This window comes from Stegostoma tigrinum, chromosome 20, assembly GCF_030684315.1.
Source record: "Stegostoma tigrinum isolate sSteTig4 chromosome 20, sSteTig4.hap1, whole genome shotgun sequence".
Taxonomy (NCBI): domain Eukaryota; kingdom Metazoa; phylum Chordata; class Chondrichthyes; order Orectolobiformes; family Stegostomatidae; genus Stegostoma; species Stegostoma tigrinum.
Window position 1 is genome coordinate 41,004,524 of NC_081373.1, and position 20,958 is coordinate 41,025,481.

At 39.1% G+C, this 20,958-nt stretch overlaps 1 protein-coding gene across 1 annotated transcript; it reads left to right on the forward strand.

The window, feature by feature from the left end:
- The first annotated feature begins 2,235 nt into the window (after positions 1–2,235).
- ccnj (cyclin J) lies at positions 2,236–20,531 on the forward strand. Its single transcript, XM_048551171.1, has 6 exons — positions 2,236–2,425; positions 2,569–2,668; positions 5,704–5,914; positions 12,182–12,481; positions 18,794–18,953; positions 19,043–20,531. Exons 2-6 carry the CDS (start codon positions 2,591–2,593, stop codon positions 19,437–19,439), a joined length of 1,146 nt encoding a protein of 381 aa, XP_048407128.1. The 5' UTR covers positions 2,236–2,425; positions 2,569–2,590; the 3' UTR covers positions 19,440–20,531.
- The last annotated feature ends 427 nt before the right edge of the window (positions 20,532–20,958 follow it).

Here is a 20,958-nt window from a genome sequence, read left to right on the forward strand (position 1 = left end):
TTAGGAATTGCTGAAGATGAATCTGACTGTATATCATGTCCAGTTACCTTTGCTGTTGACTCAGATAGAGGGAATTTAATTTAGCCAGCAGACTGTATTGAGTTTACAGGATAATATGAAGTTCAAATCTGTTATTGAAGACAAAGATGTGGTCACACTCACTGACTGCACTGGATTTGCCTTTCTTTAGTAGTGAGAAGAGTAGCTAATCAGTTTTCCCTGAAGGGAATCGGTGATGAGGAATATTTATCTTCCTCATCATGCTGCTGCTCCTTTGAAATACAGGGTCTACAACTCCAACCCCTTTCTCCTGTGGTGCACCAAATGAATAGATCTTCCTGCAAAATGAAATTCTGTAGGATTCAGTGTTCCATCAAAGACTTAATGTATATTGACAAGCATCTCCAGTTCAATGTAGCTGACCACGTGCAGATCTTTTACATTTTCTCACTAGATGTGATTAGCAGCGGCACAGATGTTGCAATCATTAAAAGTAGAACTTGTCGCTTTATTTGTTAGCCAAGAGAGAGGTGGCATGATTAACTGGCATAAATGTATTGTGCCACCTGCCAGCACACAGACCACTCATAAACGAAGTGTGAAGCTGGATGATGCTACTTGGCCTGCTGTGTTCATCCAGCTCTACACCTTGTTATCTTGGATTCTCCAGCATCTGCAGTTCCCATTATCAGTCATAAACGATGTGTGTTGTTGGTCACAGAGCAGCACGCACGTATAGAGTGCGAAAACCTCAAAAAATTCAGCCTGAATTTATCATCTGTACATTTGATTATTAGGCGCCCCATCGTCAGTAAACTCCAGCGCACAGAAAGCTGTTTTGATTGCACCCTGTCCTGAGGTTTGTTCACCCAAATGTATTCAAGCTTAAGTTAAACATTCTCGACTTCCAAACTCCCTCCATAAATTTAGCCTCCCTATAAATCCGTAACCTCCATCAGCATCATAACCGCCTGAGTGCATTTTTTGTATCTCACATCCACCTTCAAATCACTCACATCAGTAAAGAATGGGAGAGAAGCCGTTAGCGCAATAGATGTAAAGGAAGCAACATTTATATAGCGCTTTGAAAATGCAGGAGGGTTTTCAAATGAACTTTGGCACTGAACCGTTTGAGAGTAGAAGGTGGTCATGAAGATATTTAAAAAGACCCAAAGACAAATACAGCAAAGAGAAGAGTGAGCCGCAGAATGATAAGATCAAAATTCGAGGGAAAATAATTACACACACATTCCTGCTGTGTCAACCAAAGTGAGAGATGTGCCTTGTCGTACAGCACAGAAACGGATCCTTCGATCCAACCAGTCCATTCCGAACATTATCCCCAACTAAACTATTCCCACCTGCCTGCTGCTTACCCATATCCTTCTAAACATTTCCTTCGTCTGGGATCTAACATAGAACTCTAAACGGAACTTGCCGCTCATTACTGCCTTCAAACTAACCCTTTATTCCCTCCCAGTTCTTTTAACATTCTGCCAGTGAATTCAGTGCTCTATGTACCGTTACGTTCAGTTCAAACATACCTTTTTTTTAATTGACTCGTTGTATTCGTTGTTTTAATACTCTAGATTCTCTCGTTCTATTTTGACAAATTATGGCTTTATTTCGGGTCAGTTTATTTTAATCACATTAGGCTGCGAATTCCCTCTGTGTTGATACGCATCTTGCCCTCCGGTCCAACTCAATTTTTTAAAAGTTTCCAGGTTTGTGTTTTATTTTCGGGAATGACATGCACAAACTGCTTAGATAGCGAATGCCAAACTGAACACCAGAATTTATTACCGCCGTATAAACGCGAATCAACCAACACTGCGCTCCCGGAAAACACAACTATAGCTTTGCTCTTGGTGAGTCGGGTTGCAGTCACATTTGAGATGTAGTGAGCTGGTTTCTGTGCGTGGGTCCAAGAGACTAAAGCGTTCGGAAACAACACAACCTGAGAAATGTAACTTTGTAACTCATACAGACGGCGTGAAAGTGACTGGGAAAGTCAACTAAGCCGAACACAACGCAACTGGAAAAACAACTTTTTTTTAAGAATGCGTATACTCCAAACAATTGGCTGCGGAGAGACAGTGCATTATATAACTTTTTGGCTTTGGTCTGTGAGTCTGTTAAATAAAGATGCAAACTACAAATCAGGCTGTTGGTGTTCGATGTGGTCCCGGAAGTGCTTGTGTCCACAATGAACATACACGTTGCTCTGAGCTCAATACTTCCTGTTGCAGTTTTATGTTTGTAATTTACATTCAGACTGTCAAGTGTGTTTTCAGATCGTAGGTCAGTTTTGCTGTCAACACACACACACAAAATAACTTTCAGCTGTGATGTGCCGAATGTTTTTGCAATCGCAATTGAAACTGGCCATTAGCGAGGTCAAGGCTTATTCATCAGTAAATGTCAGGTTTGTTTGGTGAATACGAACAATTGATTAGTGTTAATTTGTTGGGTTGATAAGGACGAAGTAGGTTTGTGATCTGTTCAGTCTAAATACTGAACAGCGGGACCGTGTGCTTTTGGTTACAGGCACGCTGTCTTCTTTTGCAGACTAATTTAACTTCGTATTTTGATGAATCCGATGGAGCTGGGGGAGCAGTGGTGGAAAGGACAAGTGGTTGCTGACATCCATCAGGCTCTTCGTATCAAGGTACACCTCTTATTCTAAACAGAGTTACAGAACCACAACCTGAGTTTCCGCAGGCTCTTTTACCTTGTCAGAATCGGGACGAAGAAAGTCCGCACCCCCGCCCCCCCCCCCCCAATTTGACCAACTTGCTAGAGATGTGTGGAGGCTGACTTCTAAATATCTTTATTTGAAGGAGTTATTTTAAAAATTAAATAAATCAGATTGGCCTCTCCCTTAATGTACATGTCTGTATGATCAAGGTGGTGTTTCATTTTTCATATTTGAGAAATTTTCTTTATAGGACTCGTCGATACAATTTGAGATACGTCGTTCAAGTAGCACGAACCATATGAAATACAGTTCTATTAATAATATTAATGCTTTTTCTTTTAAAACTAATTTTGGCAACTTTCTTTTTATTATATCTTTGAAGCTCGCTTTAGGGTTGTTAACCAAAGAATGGTAACCATCAGACTTTAAAAGTAATTCGAGAACCACCTCACTGATTTAAAATGAAATTGACTAAGAGGAGTTAGGTTGGATTGGGCATTGTTTACACAGTTTGCATATGTCACGCTCTCTACAATAGAAACCAACAGATTTATCATCAATCAAATACCTGGATTTGGTAAAGGATCCTTCTGAGAGCTCTGGATCAAAACTTGGCCACAAATCTAGGCTGCACCTGTACTACTACAAGAATAATGAAATTACTGAATGTCTATTTAATTGTTCACATTAATTTGTTGGGGGGTGGAACTACCAGAGCATGCAGTCGAGCTTTTGCCATTTGATAGATTTGGTGTACATTTGGTGACTGTTTTTGGAAAATTGAAACTAGTTTAATCTAGACATTAATGTTTCAATACATGTACTCTCTCAAAAATTGATGTGTATTTAATTTATGACTTTCTGGGATTTTCAATATGACAAAATAAAATAATAACTTCTGATTTTTATTGTGACTTATTTGATACTTGAGTCTTTCTGATGTTGAGAAATGAGAGCTTAAAGTTGTCTAGTCAGACTCTTTGTATTGATTCCCATCCCTTTTAGACAGGCAACATTGGTTCATAATTGAACATTTTTACTGTACTTGTGTGAAAATGCTTTGGTATTCCATGGTCCTTTAGTGAGAGGATCAAATAAAGCCAAACTATTGTTTTGTCTGACACAATTAGCTCACAAACCTTTTTATTCTGAGGCAAGTATGATATTCCGGTCTATGTTTCTTTCTAGTGTTAAATGCAAGTTATTTTTGCTACCACTATAATTTATTAGAAAAGAAATTGGAACATAAAAAGACTCATTTTTAAAGTTGTGGTCAATTTCAATCTTTCATTTTAAGCTGAATGTGTTTCACACAATGTGATACAATTCCCATCGAGGCTTACATATTGGCTCACCAAGAATTACATTCATAAGGCATCTGAGTGCTTAACTAAATCCTGTTTGGACAGTGTCACATTGCAATGTTTTAATAAAAGTAGTCACTTCAAGGTTATAACCATATTGACAATAAGAGTTTCTACTATAAATTTTAAAATGTAAAATATTTGACCTGCTTTATAAAGTAAGACACATCACATGAGGTCATTCCCCATTTTTAAAATTGATGTTTGATTTCAAATAAGAAAAAATAGGTCATAGCAGTACCATTGGTACAAATTTGGGCATAGCAGAAATATGGTGCTGCAACTTGTATTAATCAAAGTAAGATTTTTTTTTAAAATTGTGACCAATTTTGGGAATTCCTCCTATTAGTGGAGTTAACTTCCAGATCAGTCTACATATTTTATGTGCAAATTTGCTTTTGTTGAATGGAGTGCTTGCAGCTGACGCTGTTGCAAAGAGAATGGTGACAATTAAGCTAGTTTTAAAAGTTAATTTAAAATTAGTCCACCCACTTCTGGATGTTTAACTTTGATGTGAATTCCAATTTAATGCAGACTCAATAGGCTTGAAGGGTAAATCAGGAAGTGTGGCAAAATCAAGAAACTGAGACTAGGTGGATGTCCTTCAAGAAAAGCTATAGGTTTGATTCAGTAACTGGCAGATGGACTCTAAATAATTCTAGAGTTCTTTTTATTTGTTATGATAATTTGTGATTTTGAAAATAATGTATGTCTGGATACATGAGTATAAATTTGGCCTTGCACACTTTATTATGCTTGTGCATTTAATCATCAAAATTGCTGCCTCTGTTTTTGAAAAGGGACTTTTTTTTGTTGCATTAGCTTTTCTGTTCATTTGACAGTGTTTTTCTCAATTTAATTCCCATCCCCTTAAAAAAAACAACGTTGCTGGTCATGATAACTCACTTAAATGGATTTGTTTAAGGCTGATTCTAAATAATATCTGCAGACTATTCAATGACATGCAGCATCATAGTCATGCTTAATCCTGCCCTTACTAAGTGTCCACCTACAATTTCCAACCGTGATCTTAGCCAGACATCAGTTAGGGCTTCTGTGCTCTCTCGTTCATTGGGGATGCTGAGAGAAATTATAGAGCCCTTCGTCCATATTTGGGACAGATCATAGATCAAGGAACTCTCAGTCTGTAGTGGCTCAGTGCCACTTGGCACATTGGTGTGGTCAGTTTTGAGAATTTTTTTAAGAAACACCATGCAGATGGCATTTGCTAATGAGTGAGATCCAAACTCTGTATTCATTTCATTATCCTAAATTTACCACATTAATCTGTACTCCTTCTATCAAATGAAGCTGCAGAGGTCATTTTGTGTTTCTGTTTGCATGCCCAATAGTAGCAGGATTGGATGGTAAACCAAGACCATCTTCCTTCCTACCTGCGCTAGCTCAATGATTTTTTTTTTCTCCCTTTATTATTCCCAACTGGTTGTGACTAGAAAATGATCATCAGGAAAAAACTGGAACATAAGATTGAAGTACTAATTGTCCAGTTGAAAGAACATAGGTGAACCTCTTTTAAACTAAAATTGCACATTGTACAAGCTTATGTATTTTTTTTGATAATAATAATTTTTACTTTAAGTGTTGTTCCTTAAATGTATGTTCTTGTTTCATTATGTTCAGGAGCTGAGATTACCACTCTACAAAAGCCATTCTCCTCAGCTGAATACTAGACGTTACTTTGCAGATCTTCTTGCAATCATCAGCAATCATTTTCATCTTTGCCCCACTGCTCGTCACCTTGCTGTTTACCTTCTAGATCTATTTATGGACCGCTATGACATTTCTGTTCAGAAATTGCATTTAGTGGCACTGTCCTGTTTACTTTTGGCAAGTAAGTGTGTGGTTTTTTTTGTTTTCCCCAATGCTTTTTCAATGTTGATATACAACTTTAAGAATCAAATTTTGATGTGTTCTTGTTTTTAAACTTCAAACTACACTGACAATAAGTTTGATTATTTGGGTAGATACTAGAACTAATTTTATGTTAAGTATTAATTGATTTCTAAAGAAAAATGTTGCCAAGATCAGAAATGTGCAACAAATAGGCAAGATTGGCTTGCAAGATGGATAAATGCATTGAGTATGTTTCTGGGCCAAATCCTGACCTGTGGTATAAAGGGTGATCTTTGCTAGGTTAGCAATGGGTTCAATGCTAGTCATGGGCTTCTGCAATCTAAAGGCCTGGTGCACTGATCCTGATTGCTCCGTAATGACCTTATTACAATTCTGTACATGCAGCTATGTGAATAGATCAGCTGTCATGGTCTTACAGTCAATTATTCTCCAATCATTCTGAAACTTTATACTTTAAGATTAGTTACACCAGGGGTGTGTGGAACTCTGAGCAGCAATGATAATTTCCATCAAAGACTGACCTCCAGGAACTTTAAACCGCAGGATAAGTTTGTTTCTGTAACTTTTGTGAAGTTATTTATAAAGTCTAGTAAGTTTTTAATGGTTACATTAAAAAAAACTGATTATATAGTTTGTTTAGGTATCTTTCACCATTTGGAATCTAATGTTCTGAAATTCTAATTTTGGTAGTTGTACTCAATATGCCATTCCAGTTTGTTCATGTCGATCACAACAGCAGAAGCAGGCTCTTTCCAATGCTAATACTGAAGACCATAAGATTTTAGGAGCAGAATTTAGCCATTCAGCCCATTGAGTTTGCTCTGACATTAGTAATAGCCACTGTTTCTCAACCCCTTTCACCTGCCTTCTCCCTGTAACCCTTATTTCTCTTACTAATGAGAAAGCCATCTATCTCTGTCTTAAATACACTCAATGATTTGGTCTTCTCAGCCTTCAATGGTAACGAGTTCCACAGATTCACCACCTGACTGAAGAAATCCCTCCTGCTCTTGATTCTGCAGGGTTATCCCTTCTTTCTGAAGCTGTGCTCTCTGGTCCTAGTCTGTCCTGCCAGTGGAGACTTCTTCTCTGCATCCACTGAAACTTTGTATCCAGGCCTCTTGGTATTCTATCAGATTCCCCGCTTTCTAAACTCCATTGAGTACAGACCCATAGTCCCCAACTGCCCCTCATATGACAAGCCCTTCGTCCCCAGGTCATTCTTGTAAACCTCCTCTGGATCCCCTCTGGTCTGTAGAGCCTTGTATTCAGGCCCAGAACTGCTCACAATGGTCCAAAGACTGACCAGAGCCTTATGCAGTCTCAGCAGTACATCTCTCTTCCAGCCCTCTTGAAATGAATGGTAACATTGATTTTTGCCTTCCTAGCAAATTAACCTTAAGACAATCTTGAACCAGGACTCCCAAGTCCCTTTGTGCTTCAGATTTCCGAAGCCTCTCCCTGTTTAGAGAATATTCTACACCTCTAGTAATCCTACCAGAGTGTATAACCTGACACTTGCCCACACTTTATTCCTTTTTACCTGCTTTTTAGCCTGCTCAGTCTTTGAGCAGCGTCCCCAATTCCTCACCACTACCTGTCCTTCCAACTATCTTTTATAATCTGCAAACTTAGCAACAATGCACTTTAGTTTACTTTGTCTAGATCATTAATGTATAACATAAACAGTTGTGGTCCCAATATTGACCCCTCCATCTTATCATGTAGATGTATTCCAGGTGTTCTTCTTCAGTCCTACCAAGATCCAGGCCCTCAACATGCTGGTCACTGTCCCTAATAATGCATTTGTAGATTTTTATGGCTTACTATCCTAATAATCATTAAACACATACTTTAACTCCCTTCAAGCTGTGGTATATGAGAAGTGCTCATTCCTGACATCCTCCAGTTGAAAAAAACTAAAATTTAATACATTAAGAATTTTGAATAATATATATTAGCAAATCTTCAACAGCATCAGTCTGGAATGTCAGGATGTAACTAGTGGCAATTGTGATGTTAGTTTAAAATTGTTGTTAATATCAGACTTGTGGTGTAATTTGTTGTAAATGCATTTTAATTCAATTTGCCAGAATTTCCCATTGTTCTCACATTTTAAGTGACGACCTGAGTGAATACCAAAGCAAAGTACTGCAAATGCTGAAATCTGAAGTAAGTATTAGAGAATGCAGAAATATTCAGCAGTTCAGGTCACCTCTGTTGACAGAAACGGCTAACATTTCAGGTCAGTTAAGTTATGTAACAAAACTGTCATCTACCCATGTTGGCACTGTTTAAATTCAGTTGCTCTGTACTGAATTATATAGATTCAAATCTGCTTGCCCAGAAAGGGATGACGTAGTCGTAATATCATTGGACTCGTATTCCAGAGGCCCAGACTAATGCTTATGGCCTGGAATTTTTCTTTACAGTCTTGGTTTTGGTCACTATGAAACCATTGTCAATTGTCATATTAGCCTTCTGGTTCACTAATGCCCACTGTAGGGAAGAAAAATCTACCATCCTTACCTGGTCTGATCTACATGACTGCAGACCATCAGCAATATTGTTGACTCTGAGACTCTGAGCTGTCCTCTGAAATGGCTGAATAAGTCACACAGATAAAGGGCAAATCCGGGAAGGATTTGCTGGTTTTGCTATTGACACTGCCATCTCATTAAATAACTTTTTAAAAATGAATGTTAAATAACAGATTTGGAATTCTTAGTTTTCTTTGTCACCTTTCTTAAGTAACAGTTACATTCTATAACTGTAACTATTATGGCCAGATGAGGAAGAATGAATTGGGTCACCTCTTTTTCAACTCCTTGGTTGGTCTCAAAAATGTGTTTTTAGCTTTAGGCTGTAACTCCTCTTTGCATTTTAAAAAAAAAGTCTACTATATCAGGAAAATTCAAATTACAAGGTTTTCTTGAGGGAAAGGAGACCAATTTCGTTATCTGTTAATCCTAAGGAAATTAATAAAGGCATGTGCCTTGTATATACTCATGTTCAAAAAGATGGGAGGAATAGACACTTCAAAGTCCTTGGTGATTGTGGTCTTTTGCCTTAAGTTCTGAACATTCACTCCATTTTCTGTTGTCAATGGGTGCTTTGTCCTTCTTCTTGAGGCAAAGAGACAGCAAGCTTTCTCCAGCTGTACAGTCACAAATCCATCTCCCCTGTTCTATCAAAAACAATCCCCTGAAACACAAATTGACTTGTATACTTTAGTACCAGAATTCATTGTTTCTGAGCTTAATAATTGCAGGTTCATAAAGCTGCTGCTCTTACCCCATCAAACTTCCTTATTCTTTTGATAAACCTAGTAATTGGAACATTTAACTCCCAACCATGACCAGAGGAAAGATTTAATGTTGCAGGTCAGTGGCAAACCTCGTTGCTGAATTCACTTGATAGTGAGAAAGGCTCACTATCCCCCGGGGGACTGTAGAAGGATTCCCAGAAACGGGAACCCCAGCCACAGGATGTAAATAGGGCCGATTTACTGAGCCAGTTGACTTTCACCAACTGTGAGCCTGTGGCAATTCAGTGGTGACTAATTGATTTAATTGGAACCAAATGACTTTCCCACACCTATGACTTAACCTCTGACTGCTACCTCTCTCTCATGATCCCTACGCCTTAATATTGCTTTTGCCTGGGATTTTTTTGATTATTCTGGCCCTGTAGTGGGCATTTTGCCAACAACTGCCTCTGTTACCAGTGATGTTGATGACCAGTGCTGGCCTCCATTGAATTTAGCTTTATTGTTATGTGTACTCAAATGAGTACAGTGAAAAGGTTACATTGTAAACAATTCAGCACCATCTTAGGAACAGATGCCGATATTTAAGGTATAATTGTCTGACATATCTTTTGAGTGGGTCCCCAAATCCTCGGAAGGTACTGCAGTTGTCATTAAGCATATGAAATACTTAATATTATTAGGAACCCCACTTGGAACTGATTTGGGGGTGCTCTACCACTTCTCATTTAGTGGGCGAGTGCCCCTTTGGGCCAGCTGAACCAAACTTCTCAATTCAAGGCTCCTTAGACATCACTTTCCAAACCCCTAACCACTACCAATGACAGTAACAATGGGAATGCCACCAGGTGCAGGTTCTCCTCAAAGCTACCCATCATCCTGACTTGAATATGTTGTTCCTTCATTGTCACAGCTTCAAAACTCTGGAACTGCCTCTGTAATGGCATTGTGGTTCTACCTATGCCCAATGGACTGCAGATCAACACCCCCTCCTCAAGGGCAACTAGCAACAGGCAATAAATGCAGGCCCAGCCAGTAATGCCCACATCCCACAGATGAATTTACAAAGTCATAGAATAATTGTTGTGCTGAAGGGGACCATTTGATCCACTCTATATGTGCCATCTCTTTAGAAGAACAACTTGTGTAGTCCCATTCCTGTGCTCATTTTCCTGGTAGGTTTTGCAAACTTTGTTCTCTTCAGGCACTTAATTAATTCCCCCTCAAACCACTTGAAGCTACTTTTAACCAGTCTCTTCTTAACATTCTTTAGTAACAATCCCTTCAGCTTCTCCACTATAAGTCTCTTGAACCATTCATCAATTTTTTTTTCTTTCTGCCCTTTTCTTTAAAGTCTTCACATTGTACTTGGCAATGAATATGATGGAAAGAATCAATCACAGTGCTTGTGTTGAGGCTAAACCAGTGTTTTAATAAGCTCATAACTTTCTTCCTTTTGTAATCCATACCTCTATTTGCAAAGCCCTGGATCCCTCTGTCTTTATAACCACATTCTCCATTTGCCCTGTCATCTTCAACAATTTGTGCATATATGTCCCAAGATGGTGTCCTTTAGAGCAATTTCCCTTTAGAATTGCACCCTTTTTTTACATTTTCACCTCCTTTTTCTTCATCTCAAACTCTCTGAATTGATTTTTAAAATCTTCTTCCTCCCTGTTCTAGATGTAGCCTGACTCAGATCTCAAGATAGAGGAGCACAATCAGGCCATTCTGGCCATCGATTCTGCTTCACCATATCATCTTGAAATCTGTGGCTTTCATCCTCGTAACTTAAAATAGTGCTTGGATTTTGAAACATCTGCAAATTGAAATTGAGCTTTGTAGTCTAAATCATTTATCGTATCCACTTCGTGTACCTTACCCAACTTCAAAAATGTCTGTTGACCAAGTGGCAGGAAAGTGCATTAATTAACTCCTTTTACCAATGCTGCTAGAATTCCTTTTATTCCATGGTTTCAATTATATTGGCAAACATATATTGAGTGGCAATTTTATCAAGAATTTTTTAAAAGAAATCCCTGGAAGTGACTAATAACTTTAAACAAGAAAGTGGTTTCCTGAGTGACCAACTTAAAGGAATTGCACAAGATTAGAGGTTTGAAAATGTTTACTGTGACCTCCACAGTAACCAAACAGTATTTAGTGATCAACGAATACTCTAAACTAAGTAAAGTTAACCTCCATTAATGCTTCTGTGTAACCCAGACAACAGTTTTAGTTCACTATTTGCTTAGTTCAGAACTTCAAGCTTTGCAGTGATCAGTCTAATAAAGCTCCCAGATCCTAATGGATTTGGTTCTCGCTGTTTCACTGAGTCAAAATATTACGTGACTACTCAAAAGGCATTGCTGTTAGTTGTTGGACAAGCCTGAAGCAACAACCAGCAAGGCAGCCTGCTCTGGCACTTGTTTCTTCCAAATTTCTTGGATTATCACAGAATACATCTGTTCAAGCAGAGTTAGTCTTTCCTCCTGTATTCTACCCTCTAATCCAAAGAAATAAAAGCTTTACCTCCTTTTATGGATATGTCTTTACAAGCTAGTCAATATACAAATATCTTAAATGACTTCAAATAACAATTTGAAGTTCAGCTGAAATCACTTTGCTTTGACAAGGTGAAGTGTAAATTGCAACCCAAAACTATAACAGAGGAGCTGTGGAGCTGGAAGAACGGGCCAGGCTGCATCAGAGGAGCAGGAAAGTTGACATTTTGGATCGGGACCCTTCTTCAGAAATCTTCGAAACTGTAACACTTGTGTAATGAAATTCACACCTGGATATTGAAAAACATGTGCTGCTTAGTACGTTTGTAGAAAGCTATAATATTCAAGTGAATGCACTATACTAAAATGAAATTATACAAATTTGGAAGTTCTAATACTTATCCACTGTTTGCTTTGATTCAGAGAATTATTGTAAATATTACTAACATAAACATTTGTTTTATTAAATCAGGCAAGTTTGAAGAAAAAGAAGACCGTGTACCGAAACTTGAACAACTCAACAGTCTAACTTGCATAAGTAGTATGAACCTGGTGTTAAACAAACAGGACTTATTGCACATGGAACTGTTGTTACTAGAATCCTTTCAGTGGAATCTTTGCCTGCCTACTGCTGCGCATTTCATTGATTACTACCTTTCCATTGCTGTACATGAAACTGATCTTCATGATGGAAAGCCTATGGTTTACTTGGAGAAGACAAAGTTATATACAGAAAAATACTCTGCCTACTTTCTAGAGGTATCTTTACAAGGTATTTATAGTCAACCAAAACCTCATTTTAGTAATTTATTCCTCTTTCACTCCCATTTAATTTTGTTGGAGTCTGCTGTAACCCACTCTGTTCCTACCTGCCTCTCCCTTTTCTGCTATGTTGCAGGAGAGCCTTTGTGTCCCATTCAGTTAACAAATGCTTTTGAAAATGATGTCATTGGTTAAGAATTCCAAGATATTTGACCAAGCAATGATACAGGCTTTGGTTCCTAAAATGCCTGTTTTCAGCAGGGAGAGTTAGGGTCAGGCAGCTACCCTAATACATTCCGATATACCCCCTGAAATCACCCCATAATACACTGAGTGGATGCATAGTTAGGAAGCCTGCTTGTGATACTTACATAATTAAAGGCCACTAAAGGTTGTTAATAATGAGCCTATTGACCTCAGTAATATGCCGTCCATAACAAAATAGACTGAAATGCTATTGAGAAATTGCCTGTGATGGCTGGAGTTTAATAGTATTGCCTCCCTGAGTTAAAAGGCTATTGTCTCACTTGGAGATGAGTGCAAAATTTGAGGCTGTTGTTCCGTTTGAATACTGAGGGTGCAAAGAAATATCAAGAGGTATCATCTTTTTGGTGAGACACTAAGCCAAAGAATATTTTGCCCTTAGCTGGGCATGAATGCAACCCCGGCCCTATTATTAAAACAACAAAGAAATTATTTCTGATATATAGTACGATATTTATTCACTATCAAATAATTTAATCCCTAGTTTATCACTTAAACAGCAGTTATTCAATTATAAGATCTTTGTACCACAGTTGGCTGCTATATCCTACATTATACCAGTGACAGTGCAAATGTAGGTGTACTTTTATGGCTGTTAACCACAGCCACGTGACATCCAACAGTATTTTGTGAAAGGCACTGTCTGAGCATAAATATTTCTTTATTTGGATTAAAACTTTCCTGGAAGTGAGTTTTGCCAACAAGATTGGACAGCAGTAGTAGAAGTTGGACACAATTACCTTCTCACATGAACTTTAACCGGGGATTAGCATTTCTGTACTGTAATTCACATTGAACCAGAACAGTTATTGAAGTATTAATGAACTTTTAAATATACCTTTTTAAAACTAAATATCGGTCTATATAGCTTGTACACTAGAAACTGTTTAGTGGCGATGCTCTTGATTAAAAAGGGAGGTGGTGACTGGCTAAACAAACATGACAATAAAGGTATTAATTCTCATTTTGACCAGAAATTTAAGGAATGATTTGAGAGACATTCTTGATACACCCAAGTATAATAGGAGTGTGATTAGTTATTTGTTAAAATCAAAATCTCTGACTTTTTAATCAAAAGTCATGGAATATCCATCATTAAAAGACATTTTTGTAATTTTCTTTTTGCTTAGAAACAAAGGATGCATTCCATTTTTCCAAGATTTTACCATGTTCCTTTCTCTTAGGAAAACAATGGGTAGAATTTCCAACTTCCTGCGGGTGGCAAGGAGTGGAAATAATTGAGTTTGCACTAAAGAGTAACTAATACTCTGTGGACATGGGTCAAATTCAACAATGGCAAATTATGAAATTTGAATTCTGTAAAAATCTGGGGTTAAAAAGCAATTGCAAAATTGTTTTTTTTGGCTGAAAGTTTTTTTATTTGAGTATTCTTGAGGGATTCCTGCCACTCACTGTATCTTAGTAGATACATCTCAGTAACTGCAGGCACCATCACTGTGTGACATGCCTTACATCCAATTTCTATCTCCATTTGACCATGGGTTTCTCCCAGAAACAGCTTACCACTCAATGGAAATTTTCTGGAGAGCTGGCATCTCTTGTGCCTATGCCATTTTTAAGAGGCTGGTGGACCCTGGAATAGCATTGGCATTCCAAAGCTGCCCAGCCCAGTCAAGGGCATTTTGTGAAGACTCCTCAGACTAGAAAGATGGTGCTGCACTTCTCCAAAAGGGACCAGGACGTCCCAGCCAAGTGGTAGTACAATGGAGAGGAATGCTCTTCCTGGACGAGTGGAAGAGGAGGCAATGACACCTGAGCCTTGCAGCCTGGTCCAATTTAGCCACCCAGGCCCATACCATTTTGACAGCCCAAAGGAACAGCCAGTAGTACCATAAAAAGGTCAACACCCTCCTCTGCTTCACCAAGGTAAGTACCACACTTTATTTCTCTTTGCTACTCAAACCCATCCTATCTCTGCTACTACTACCTATATCCCACCAAGGCCATGCTCTACCACTCTGTGGCTGAAACATTTTCTCTCACTTGCTGTCACCACCAGTACACACCACAAACTCTGTGGCCTGTGTGCTGCCTGCTCACTATCTCTGAACACCTTGCCATCATTTGTCCAACTGCACAGGCCCTAACTGAGATGCAGACAATTTCATCTTGCTTAGATCCTTCCTTTCTCTTCGTATAGGAGAAGACAGCCCATAGCTCAGAGAATCTGAAGAGATGGGCAGGTGCTTGACATTGCACCCCATATGTAACCAATGGCCATGATGCCTTCTTACTTGTTTTACAAGTACTGTTGACATCTCTTTGACCTCTGCAGTGAAGTGGTTGGCTCCTCCATGGCCTCTGAGGGCTAGCATATTGAGGTCTCAGAGGAAGCATTGGCAAGGCTGCCTCCTGCATCTCCCACATCTCCCATCAGCTCAGTTAACAACAGCTTTTGTGGGAACACAAGCACAATCTGGAGAGCACCTTGCTGTGCCACTTCTGCTGGCTGAGGAAAGAAAGGCTCAGGCCACTTGCACTCTGAGCACTCCTGAGGTGAGGCATCTGCACAGCCCCAGACAGGAGAGGGATCTGTGGTGTCAGCAGTCAGTGCATTGGTTAATGTGTGCACAGGAGCAGCAGACAGGTGTCTGGGGCACATTTGGTCCTCAAAGCCCAGAAGTGCCAGCAGCGTAACAGATCATGTGACCATCAATCAGTCTTCATGGACAGGTTGATAGCTGTCATCAAGAGCCAGGTACAGTACCCTTGAGAGCTACTGGAGAGGTGGATGTGCCTGCACTCTGTCACCAAGCCTTCAGTTTAGAGAACCAATAGTGGGACAGGCAAACTGCTTTCACCTTACATCTGGTTGTTTGTCTGAGTAGCCTCAAATGTCATTGTTCCATCGTTGGGCATAATTTCATGGCCAATATGATGTAGCATGGATTGAAGTTGTAGTCGTAACATTATCAGGAAGCAAAATAAGCAAGGCATGTACAGTACTGTGGATCTTAATTAACTTTTGGCCCTCTGTGCTACAACATTCCCATTCTTTCCAGGACCCTCTTTGCTAAAGTTGTTGGTGTGAGTGAGTTGATCAGCGATCTCTTATCATTAGTAATGGACAATGCAATAGAATGGGGAGCAATGGTGATCCCACAGGTCGGTGACCTGTACCATTCATCTATCTGTGTGCAATGCTCCTTCCCTTTCCTTTTTTAGAAAAAAAAGCCCTGACATCAGTAGGCTCTGCAAACCCTCCCTCACAGATCTAGTCATTTTACCTGCCTTCTCCAACCTTGGTCACAGACATTTTCTTCATCAATGTACGTTTCCGATTTCTACCACAATGGAAGAAGATAGTGAGAGCTCCTTGGCCAGTGGCCTTCTGCCTTAGCTTTCATTTCTGAGGCCCTCTATCCAAATTCCCTTCCTGGTAGTATTTCCTGTAATCATCAAAATGCACATCTCCCAGGTCCCACCCAACTTGCCGACATTAGTCTGTACCTGCCCACTCTTCATCCTCGACTGCTGACATACGGAATGTCCATGCTGCTTCAGGCCATGCAGATACACCCCACGTGCCTGACCATGACCAAATCCTGAAGTAATATTGGGTTGCTGTTGGCTTACTGAACTGTGACATGTATTCCTCCATGGACCTCAATGAGGACTGCAACTCCCCCTCCCCAAGACTGTGATATGGCTGCTTGCTCACTGCACATAGTGTCTTTGTGGGTAAGCTGTTGGCACACGGTCCAGGCATGAGACTGATCTAGCACATTGTTGTCCAGCAAGATAACTATCCCTTTGACTAAGGATTGCTGACCAGCAGAAGTTTCTTGGTTGTGTGACTAGGTGAATTGACATTGCATGGATAGTGAAAGCATCCAAGTTGACAGAGAGACCTTCCTGCGGTCTTTTGATGCTAGTTGCTAGAGCAATGCAAATCTGCTTCAGGAACACCTACAAGTAAATTGAAGAGGTGCGATTATCATGAGATGTTGGCACATGTCCACAGACTTTAGCATCTGACAGGGTTGCATGTGGCTGGTGCCTATGGACTGTGCCCTGAAGTGCTATTTAAGCCCTAGGCAACATGGCTTCTTTGGATTAAGCGGTGAGCTGAAATTACCATGGATCTGCTCTGAATTCTGTGTCGAGTTGTCTCGATGTCTAGCCTGTTTGTGTTTCAGTAAAATAGGAATCTGAATATTAATGAGGTGAGTTGGGCTGTTAACAAGCAGTAATCCACTAACCTGCAATTTACCACTACCTAGCAAGAAACTTTGATCGCTGTGTGTCAAACATATAAAAGATAAAGCATGATCTTCCCATTGCTGAAGCTGATTTCTCATCCAAATCTGCCACCAATTTTGCCATAGATCACATCACACGGACCTCCATGAAGTCGGTGCAACTTAATGGTGATCATGTAACCACTGTTGATTGTCATTAAGCCCACACTAGTTCACTAACATCCTTTTAGGAATAGAAATCTGCCACCCTTCTCTTGACTGGCTTACATGTGATGCCGGGCCTCCACATGTGGTTGATTCTTAATGGTCTTCTTTGGGGTGTAATGCCTGCATGAATTTTAAGAATGTTATTGCCGTTTTGAAGTTACTGGTGAGCTACCTTCTTACCTTCTTAATAACCACAGTGACTTGCTAGACCATTTTGATGGGTGGTTAGAAGACAGTAATAAGTCAGTTGTAGTCCTGCTAGACTTTTTTTTAAAAAAATCTATCTTTAAAACATTTTACTAATTTTTTTTTAAGAAAAGCAACTCCCACCAGCCATTCATTGGTTCTATAAAAATGGTAGCTGTGTGGCCACTTTTTAACCCTTCCCCAACTCCCGTATTATGGGAGACTGATTCATGAATCGATTTGCATCCTGCAGGATTTTATACTTGTGCAGGGCAGCACCAATTCCGATTTCCAAATGTGAAATTTGGCACTGTTTCTTGGTCATTTGGGTTAATGACCAATCTGATAATGTAACCATTACACAAACGTACATCGCTGTTCATGCAGCTGAATTGTTAGTTGTGGTCATATATTGACCTGATATAACATTATATGACTGTAGATAAATCACCTGAGATAGCAAGAACTGCAGATGCTGGCGTCAGAGATAACAAAGTGTGAAGTTGGAGGAACACAGCAGGCCAGTGACCGGGATTGGCCAGTGAGGTGGGAGGAGCGGACAGGTGGGAGAGAAGGTGCTCGGGTTATGCCAGGTCAAGGAGGCAGGGATGAGAGGGAGGTAGGTCATGGGATGAGGCCGGGGTGGTGGGACTTTGAAACTAGTAAAAGCCACGTTTAGGCTATCGGACTGTAGGCTCCCAAGGCAGAATGAGGTGCTGCTCCTCCAGTTTGCAGGTGGTGTCATTGTGACACTGTCCATCCTGGGCCACCTCCGGTGTCCATCTTCTCTTCCCATCTGTCCGCTACTCCCATCTCACTGACCAATCTCAACCACTGCCTACATGCACTCACCTATCACCATCCCACCGACCTTCCCCTACCCCACCCGTCATCTCTGTTTATTTCCAAGCTCCCCTCCCCATTCCCTTTTCTGAAGAAGGATCCTGAACCAAAACCTCAACTCTCCTGTTCCTCTGCTGCCTGGCCTGTTGTGTTCCTCCAGTTCCACACTTTGTTATCTTATGTATGGCTGTAGATATGCTTTGGTAAAATAGAAAATGTATTTACTTTTTTAGCTATCTAAAGACCTTTTTACATTTGCAAATTTGTGATTGGATAACCTCCTATTTAAAAGGAAAGTTCATTAACTCTCTTACTAATATAAACATCTACGTCTATACTTGAAGCATTGTAATTTTTTTATAAATGGATTTTTGTGATGTCCAATATCCTCCTCATCAATCAAAATGATTTAACTTTGCTAGTTACGTCAATGCAAAGATCCGCATAGATGGGCTTTCACTGTAACAATTCCAGGTCAGCAGTTTGGCTTTGGGTAAACTAAATAAATATTTTTACTTATTGTTTAATTGAAGTGATGAAGGACATAACTTGTTAATGTACAATTAAATGGATAGGCTCTCAATTTTTTATCTTTACAGATCATGGCTTTTTAAATTATTTTCCTTCAGTAGTTGCAGCTGCTTGCGTAGCAGCATCGCGAGCTGTTCTTAAACTCTCTCCTTTATGGCCTGTTCGACTGCATCATATTACTGCTTATGCTTGGGATGTTCTCTTACCCTGCACTGAACGTCTGTTGATGTGAGTTCAGTCTATCTAATATAATTATTTTTAAATGCGATTGCTGAACTTGGTAGCTCTCTAACTTTTCATTCATTGTTAATTTGAAGCGCTCATGACAACGACGTAAAAGAAGCCAACAAGCAGAAACGTGAACAAAAAGGCGAACAATCAATTCAGCAGATTGGGCAGAGCACTTTCTTGACTCAACCTGTAGCTCCTTCTCAAACCCAGATTGCACAACAAACCTCACCATACTTTCAACCAAAGCACTCAAATCTGTTACAGTATCCTCACCAACAGCCCTTGCAGCAGAGTTGTCAATCTGCTTTTTCAACCGGTCAGGCAACAAGATATAGTATATCAGCATGCCCTTCCAATCTCCAAGCTAACCTTGTAACTCATGGACCCGTACAAGCAAATAATATGTCATTAGCAACAAATATGGAAGTTAAATCTTCTATTAATATTCCTTCTAATCGTAACTATCAAGTCAATGGCCACTAAATCTGAAAACTCCATGCTTTTGAAAGACTATTTGTTGAATCAGTCATCAAAAGATGCATTGCATATGGAAATAGCTTTAATAGTGACTTTATATTTTGAAATAGTTCTTTACATCTTTAAAGAAAAACAAAACAAATTCATTTTCTAGGTGTTGGGAATTATTGGGCACTAATATTACAGAATAATAAAGAACCTATCTAAATGTTTGAAGATATACTTAGCAACAAGTTAATTGATAGGATGAACAATAAGTCTGACAAATTAACAGGATAAAATGCTTGTTTGGAAGCTGGATGCTTTACCTCAGAAAATGATCCTGATTTTTGGTCAGTGTCTTGATAATTACTTCCTGTTTGTACACCTTTAAGAGCCAAACAGTCACTGGCTACAATTTTAATGGCAGCATTTTTCTTTTTTTTCCCTCAGACTCAAGTCTAAAGTTAATTGGCTGCTAATTGTGCAATATTATCTTTTTTCACACTTCAGAAGGTAACCACGTTCAACAATTGGTAACTACCTCATTTAGTTACATTTTAATTGGATTTGCATACAATCGTTGAGACCATTCAATGTACTGGAAGAACAGTTTCAGTGTTCAATTTATTTATAAGTAGCTGAACTTTCTCTCAGTTGAAATGTGCAAAATCATTTGAACAGTACAAAATTTATTTGCAGGAGTAAAATTTATAATAACAATCTCATGTTCAGGTGCTTAACTCACCTTTTTTTTGTATGACACAGTAAATATATCTGCCTTTTGTATTACTGATAGCTTCTCACCTAACATGATGCTTGCATTTAAAAACTCTGCTCTTGGGATTTAATTGTTCATTTAATCTTTACCTATTTTCTGATAGATGGTTCTGGAAGTTCATGTTTCTAAAAGAGCAATAAGAATGCTTTTTGGATTAAGTGCATATTTTTAATAAATGTATTAACTTAAAATATTGTGTGAGGGTTTTCAAGAGTGGGCACGTGCACTTGTAGAAAAGAATTAATGGCACAAATATGATCCTTTACTTAAAGTGTAATGTTGCATTGTTTTCCAAACCCTAGTGTATCATTAGAATAAATTTGTTTTACCAGGTATATGGTAGCAATTCCAAAATGGAGAACTTCCTTACTGAGTGCTATGCATCTCTAAAGTAATCAGTGATTTTAAATAAAATTGTTTCCACTAGATATTGTTTGGTATTCTTTCACAAAGGTATTTAAAAATTCTCATTTTAGTTATACTAGAATCTAATGAAAATATTCTAAAGTTTGGGAACAAAACTATCTACAATTTCATTGTTTTTTGAAATGATGATTCACATCACATGAATCTCCATTCTACGGGTTTTCTTCAAGTCTACAATATCTGTATTAGTACTTTAAAGAAGTCCTGCATACAGCTGAATTTTCCCTTTTTTTGGGTGGGAAGATTGGGGTCAACTTTTCTCACATCAATTACACAACCAGCCCCCATGGTGCCCAGTTCATGCAATTGTGTGGTGGTGGCTGCTTTAAACCTGGCTCC